This window comes from Rhinopithecus bieti, unplaced genomic scaffold, assembly GCF_001698545.2.
Source record: "Rhinopithecus bieti isolate Rb0 unplaced genomic scaffold, ASM169854v2 scaffold_26813, whole genome shotgun sequence".
Lineage (NCBI taxonomy): Eukaryota > Metazoa > Chordata > Mammalia > Primates > Cercopithecidae > Rhinopithecus > Rhinopithecus bieti.
Genome location: NW_016812144.1, coordinates 1129879 through 1136797, shown reverse-complemented (window position 1 = coordinate 1136797; position 6919 = coordinate 1129879). Strand labels below are relative to the sequence as shown.

Below are 6919 nucleotides of genomic sequence, written 5' to 3'. Positions count from 1 at the left end.
AAAAAAAAAAAAAAAAAAAAAAAAAAAAAAAAGTGCTATACTTTGGGAAATGACTCTTAATTTTGATTTCAAAACTTTAACTGACTTATCCCTCTTACTTCATCAGGGCCTTGGTACCTGTGACAGATCAAGTTTGCTTTCAGTCAAGCCCAGCAACTGCTATGCTAGGAAATGTGGGATTGTTATTACACATGCTATTTTATAAGCACATCAGGGCAGCATCTGGATCCTTACTGTGCATCTTTTAGTAACTCACTTCACCTATCTAAGCCTTGGCTTTCCCATCTGTAAAAGGTGGATAATTCCTCCCTCCTGCATTTGTGTGAGATCACGTATTTAGTCCAAACATGGGTAGTGAGGAACTGCTACATGTTGTGAATAAAACATGGATTTTTACCCCTGCTTCAGGCATGAATCAAACAATAATACAGCTATTTAATTACAAACCATGACAATTTGTAGGTGTAGGGAACTATGAAATCGTACATTAGGGGCACCTGGCCTGGCCAAGGAAGACAGGGCTGATTTGAAGGACAAGTAGGAAAGAAGGAGGAGATAACTTCATGGCAAGGCCCTTGAGGTGGGAGAGAACAGACGTGTTGCCCTTTGGCTGAAATCATGCAAGGTTGGAGAGGTCTATGGGAGTTCTGTTATTATCCTAGAACCCCTAGAAAGCACCTAGGGCTTAATAAGGGCAGCAACATTAGCTGGTTATGGTGGTGCATGCCTGTAGTCCCAGCTACCTGGGAGCCAGAGGCAAAAGAATCGCTTGAAACCGGGAGGCGGAGGTTGCAGTGAGCCGAGATCATGCCACTGCACTCCAGCCTGGGCAACAAGAGCGAAACTCCATCTCAAAAAATAAAAAAAATAAGGGCAGCAATGTGATCAGATCTTAGTTTTTAAGAAGCTCACTCTAGCAACAGTACTGAGAATTGCAAAAGTACTTAGGTGAGAGATGACCAGGGTGTTAGCAAGATGTGAATGGGAGAAATTTCTAGAAACTTAACTTCCATGTAGGGCTAATAATCACCAATATTCAGATAAGAAAACAGAAGCTAGTTAACAAGGTTAATTAACATGCCCAACTTCATACACTTAGCATATGGCAGAGTCCATTTTCCTAATCATGACTCAACTGTACCTAGGGTACTGGGGACTATCGTTGCCACAGCTCACAATGTTTCTCACAGTTGTCCTGGGTTCAGGGCCAAGGCCCAAACAGTCCTCCACTATGGGGATCTTAGTAGTTTACCACCCAACCTGGGTCCCCTTTGACTTGCCTGATGATAGTGTTGTTGAAGACCAGAGAGGTTGGAGCTGCAGAAAGCAGCAGAGTTTTACACAACTGTCAACGGAGTAGCCTCGTCGCAGAGAACAGATCCAGAATTTTCCTGGGAAACGCTAACCTGGGGTCAACAGGATCTGAAAACTATAGTCCCTATTGGCCATGAATTGATAGGAAGAAAATTGGTTGGGTGAGATGGCTTACACCTGTAATCCCAGCTCTTTGGGAGGCCGAGGTGGGAAGATTGCTTGAGCTCAGGAGTTCAAGATCAGTCCGGGCAACATAGCAAGACTCCGTATCCATTTTTAAAAATAAATAATAGAAACAAATTTTTTATTTATTTATTTTTTTATTTTTTATTTTTAATTTATTTATTTATTTTTTTTGAGACGGAGTCTCCGCGTCTGTCGCCAGGCTGGAGTGGCAGTGGCCGGATCTCCAGCTCACTGCAAGCGCCGCCTCCCGGTTTTTAGCCATTCTCCTGCCTCAGCCTCCCAAGTAGCTGGGACTACAGGGCCCGCCATCCTGGTCGCACAGGCTAGTTTTTTTGGTATTCTTTTTTCAGTAGAGACGGGGTTTCACCGTGTTAGCCAGGATGGTCTCGATCTCTGAACTCGTGATCCACACCGTCTCGGCCTCCTAATGCTGGGGTTACAGGCTTGAGCCACCCGCGCCCGCCGGCCCAAAATTGTTTTAAAAGAATAAAATCAATCACTTACTCAATGCTTACTGTGTGCTCAGTGCACAAGCATTATTTAAGTACATGTAAGCTCCGGAGGCCATAAAAAAGGAAGTCCTAATGCCCTTATTTCCCAGCTAGGGAATCTGAGGCTCCAGGGAGGGAAAGGAACTTGTCCAAAGTCATATAATGAGTTGCTGACAGAGACAGATGTAGAACCTGAGTATCCGTATTCACATCCAAAGCAGTTTATACAGTACCAAGATGAAATCATTTGACAGTTATGAGGTCAGATATGATGGCTAAATTCTGGGAAAAGTTATCGGTGGACAGGGTACCTCTCTTTTATGAAAGGAGGCTGGAAGACGGAACCTCTTAAAAATCGATTCTAGCCCTGCTCCCTCGGGAACTGCTCCCTTAGTATTTCTTTTTTATTACAAAAGCTTGATAAGCCCAGGACTAAAGGGTCTTGGCTGTCTCAGCAAGACTGTAAAGTGGCTGGGAGAGAGGACCTACGTGCTCATTTGATAAACAAGAAGGGCCGGGACGGCGTTCTCCGAGAAAAGGGTAACAGGAAGGAGTTAAGTCGGGCGCTGTCTGTCCCTGCGAGTCCTCCCAGAGCCTCAGCTCCCAGGTCTCACCTTCTCAAGCGCTGGGAACTCGACTGGTCCCACGCAGCTGACGCGTCTCCCGGTTGCTGGGGAACCAAGCGCCGCGACTTGGTTGCTAAGGGGAAGTCAGCAGGGAGACATCCTGGGTGAAAGTTGACAGATCACGTGACCACATCTCGGGTGGGGAAACACTCCTAACACCAATCAGCCGTAGAGAAAACAAATGTTTCTCCAATCACTACTTTCTATGGGCGGGGGTATTCCTAGATTCACCTCTGTTCCGTCCTTCTATTTGAGTGATTGACTCGTCTTTTGTCCAATAATAGTAAGAATGCTTTAGATTGACCAATATACGGAGGAATCAAAATGCGCAATTTCCTCTTCGGGGGCGGGCCAGGGGAGGTGCCACCACGGCTGACAGGGACTCCGGTGACCTAGCTCGCTCCTCGGCCCAATCGGACGCTGCGGGGTGGGTGGGGGCTTTGCTGACGGAGGTGTAACGGCCAATCGGAGGCGGGCTTTGTAGGTGTCCCCCAATAGAGACGCGGTAAGGGGGCGGGGCCAAGGTCCCGGCGCTCGGCGTTCCAGAGGGTGGGGAGGGGGCAAGTGTCAGTCAGGACGGGAGTCCGGCGGGTTACCGCTGAGACCTCGGTGGCAGACAGGGGGTCCGGGCCGCTGCGTGTTGTCCACCCAAGATGGAGTTCCTCCTGGGGAACCCGTTCAGCACCCCGGTGGGGCAGTGCCTCGGTAAGGCCGCGTGTGGGGCGGGAGGCTGGGCGACCGCGGCGCTGATCCGGCTGGTGAGGACCGCGGGCCTCCGCTGGGCGCCGGTGCCACTTCACGAGCGGGCTGGGCCTCCGCCAGGCGCGGGTGCCACCCCACGAGCGGGCTGGGCATCCTGGTCGTCGGGCCTTCACTGGGCGCCGGTGCCACCTCACGGGCGGGCTGGGCCTCTGCCGGGCGCCCGTGCCACCTCACGGGCGGGCTGGGCATCCTGGTCGTCGGGCCTTCGCCGGGCGCCGGTGCAACCTCACGGGCGGACTGGGCCTCCGCCGGGTGCCGGTGCTATTCCACGGGCTGGCAGGGCATCTGTGTCCTCGGGCCTCCTCCCAGGCACTGGTGCCACCTCACGGGCGCCAGTGCCACTCTGCCAGGAGGCATCCCTGAGGCCCAACTTGAACTCGGAGATGCCCCAGGCTTCCCTGACCATCAGGGCTCAGCCCTTCCTTCCTTTTGCTCCTAGAGGTGGTGCCAACTGCTGGTCTGCTTCCCCAATACCCTTTGGGAGATGCCACTGCATGTGTCTTTATCCAGCCCAGCAGGCTCGCTGCCACTGCCCCAAGGACCTAGTTCTCCCAGACCCTTTGTGGGATGTCACCTTCTTCTCTATCTTTGTTCCTCCTCTTCGGTACCAGCAACCATCAGACTGGGCACCCTCCCAGAAATGCCCCCTGCTCCGGGACTTGCTAATTTGAGCTGCAACTCAGCTGGGCTGTAGGAGGGACTGGGATGGGAGGAGGGGCTCTTGTAGGGTGATTATCTTGGCAGGGGGATGGCATGCCTGCAGTGCCTCCCAGGAAAGAAGGGAGGCTGTGTTATTTAATGATAAGAGCCCTGGTCTGGGAATTACGGAAGCCTGGAATCTAGCAGTGGTTTTGCCAGTGACTCCGTATGACCTTGTGCCCTTTCTGATTTGAAGTTCCTCTGTTAAAGTGTTTGGAGATGAGATGTGGTAGGTCCCTTAAAGTTCTCAAGTTTTGATATTCTTTGTAGTACTCTGCACGTTGACTGTTGCTCCCTCCCCCGCCTCGTATTATATTTACCAAAGCTGAAATCTTTTGTTGGCAATGTAAAGAGAATGTTATTCAGGATTATCTGTTAATCCTACAGAGGGGATGTGGACACCTGGGGACACCAGAGATGGCCAGAATCCTGGATAAGGAAAGCCCAAAGTGTAGGTAAAGGAATACTGAAATGGCCACCATATGGGACTTCCTTAATAAAAAAGCAACTTGCCTTTTCACCCAAGGCAGTGGATTATGCCACTTGATCAGTCAAGAATGCTGATTAATTTGTTTGAAAACTGGGTTCTTCCTGGTTGGTTGAAGGACTGGTAAAACATCTTTTATGAGCCAGGATGTTTGGTGTTCTTACGGGCCTGATTTTGGCAGTAGTGATTTGTTTATTTTCTGCTTTGCTTATGAAATTCTAGCTTACTTTCCAGCCTTTAGTGGGGCCTGTAAACTTATTGAGGTCTCTCCTGTTAGCTAATTAGCATTTAGGAGCCTTTCTTTACTTTCTGGCATAGTATCTTTTTTAATGCATCATGGACCCCAAAAGAGTGTTTTCCCACCTTTTTGACATTTTGTCCCTTGCTGCCCACTGGAGAGTCTCTGAATTTTTACTTCCTTACTTCTTCCTCGTGGCCTTTCTCACTCTCTTCAGGTTCTCTTGCGTGGCAGCCACACTCCAAAAACTAATTTCCAGCCAGTTAATGGAGGGAGCCAGAAAACTTGGGGGAATTATTTTCTTTTCTGTCCCTTTTAAAATAGGAAGCTCTACATTTTTAAAATGACAAGGTAGTAGATGAGGGGTAGAAGTTAAAGGGGATTTAAAATACAAGTATGACCGGGCGCGGTGGCTCATGCCTGTAATCTCAGCACTTTGGGAGGCCAAGGCGGGCAGATCATGAGGTCAGGAGATCGAGACCATTCTGGCGTAATACAGTGAAACCCTATCTCTACTAAAAATACAAAAAAAAAAAAAAAGTTAGCCAGGTGGGGTGGCGTGCACCTGTAGTCCCAGCTACTCAGGAGGCTGAGGCAGGAGAATCGCTTGAACCCCGGAGGCAGAGGTTGCAGTGAGCTGAGATCGTGCCACTGCACTCCAGCCTGGGCAACAGAGTGAGACTCCATCTCAAAAAAACAAACAACAACAACAAAAAAAACCCAAAAACAAATATAAGGGATGTAGGGATATATAGCAAGTGGAAAGAACGTGTTATTTCTGTTAGGAAGACCTGAGTTGAATTTTGACCTGGCCCATTTCTTGGCTGTGTGACCCCAGAAGATTGTGTTGCCTTTCTGAGGTTTAGTTTGTCAGTCTTCTGAGAGAGAGAGAGAGAGAGAGAGAGAGAGAGAGAGAGAGAAAGATTCATATTCACAGAGTGATGTAGTTTAAATGAGATAATATATGAAAACACTTAGCATAGTATCTGGAACATAGTAGAAGCTCAGTAAATTGAAACTGTCACTGTTAATAACAGGATACTTAAGTTAGGGTTGGATTTTCTATCCGGAGAGGGTGTGTGAAACAGCTGGCCCTTCTGTGACCTGTGAAGGAAAAGACCCTACCAGGCCCCAGGGTTCACCATTGCTCGTAAGATGCTTGACTGTAAAGATGATGATGGCTCCCCATTGCCAGGTAGCCAATAGGTCATTTCAGTTCAGGTAAATGATTAATGGACAGAATGAGGTGCTAATGTATATTCTGTACTGTTGTGACAAAGTGTCAAAGTGACTTTCCTGATATTTAGTGTTGTTGGTACTCTTTTAAAAGAACGTGGGAGGTTATGGGGTTGGTGGGAGGGAGGGGGAATACAGAAATAAAATAACAACTACAAAGCTAATGATTAAAAACAGCAGCTGTAGGCTGGTTGTGGTGGCTCATGCCTATAATCCCAGCACTTTGGGAGGCCAAGGTGGTGGATCACTCACGGTCAGGAGTTTGAGACCAGCCTGGCAATATGGTGAAACCCTGTCTCTACTAGTAATATAAAAATGAGCCAGGCATGGTGGTGGGCGCCTGTAATCCTAGCTGTTCAGGAGGCTGAGGCAGGAGAATCGCTTGAACCTGGGAGGCAGAGGTTGCAATGAGCCAAGATTGCGCCACTGCGCTCCAGCCTGGGTGACAGAGTGAGATGAGACTCTGTCTCCAAAAGAAAAAGAAAAAAAAAGAGCTGCTCCGTCTCTGATCCCTGTCCTCAATGGATTTACGGTTTCAGGAGAGAAGGCGGAGATGCATGAAACTATGAGTGGAGTAGACTGTAAGTGCCGAAGGAGTCAGAAAGAATTCAGAAGAGTCTGGGGTGACAGGGACTGGCTTCTTTGAATCTCAGGGCTGTTCATAAAGGATGGGTAGGAACTCCGCATGCAGGATCACTGGGCCTAGGGACAGCTGAATGAGGCAGGGAATGGGGCACGGGCACGTCTGTGAGCCCCAGTCTTAATGGAGCAGAGGTGGCTGTGAGGAGTGGTGGCAAGTAGGGTTTAGCCACAGGATGAAGCCCTGCTCTGGATGGATGGCATCAAAGACTACATTTTTTTTTTTTTTTTTTTTTTTTTT

The 6919-nt window shown here is 48.8% G+C and overlaps 2 protein-coding genes across 15 annotated transcripts in view; one reads left to right on the top strand and one right to left on the bottom strand.

The window, feature by feature from the left end:
• DRC3 (dynein regulatory complex subunit 3) overlaps positions 1-2964 on the bottom strand; it is a 48353-nt gene extending 45389 nt beyond the window's left edge. The window contains exons 1-2 of one of the 5 annotated variants that reach the window (XM_017895614.1): positions 2606-2964; positions 1281-1317 (exon numbers count right to left, since the gene is read on the bottom strand). The gene's annotated coding sequence lies outside the window, so the exon portion shown is untranslated. The other 4 variants (XM_017895618.1, XM_017895615.1, XM_017895616.1 and 1 more) reach the window with 4 other exon arrangements.
• A 149-nt stretch (positions 2965-3113) lies between these two features.
• The window catches only part of TOM1L2 (target of myb1 like 2 membrane trafficking protein), a 134413-nt gene continuing 130607 nt past the window's right edge, over positions 3114-6919 (top strand). For 8 of the 10 annotated variants that reach the window (XR_001889857.1, XM_017895585.1, XM_017895583.1 and 5 more), the window contains exon 1: positions 3114-3322. Coding sequence is in view for 8 of the 10 variants with exons in the window: in XM_017895585.1 (XP_017751074.1) it covers positions 3271-3322 (52 nt within the window). In the remaining 2 variants the exon portion in view is untranslated. The remainder of the gene's footprint in view (positions 3323-6919) is intronic. The other 2 variants (XM_017895581.1, XM_017895584.1) reach the window with 2 other exon arrangements.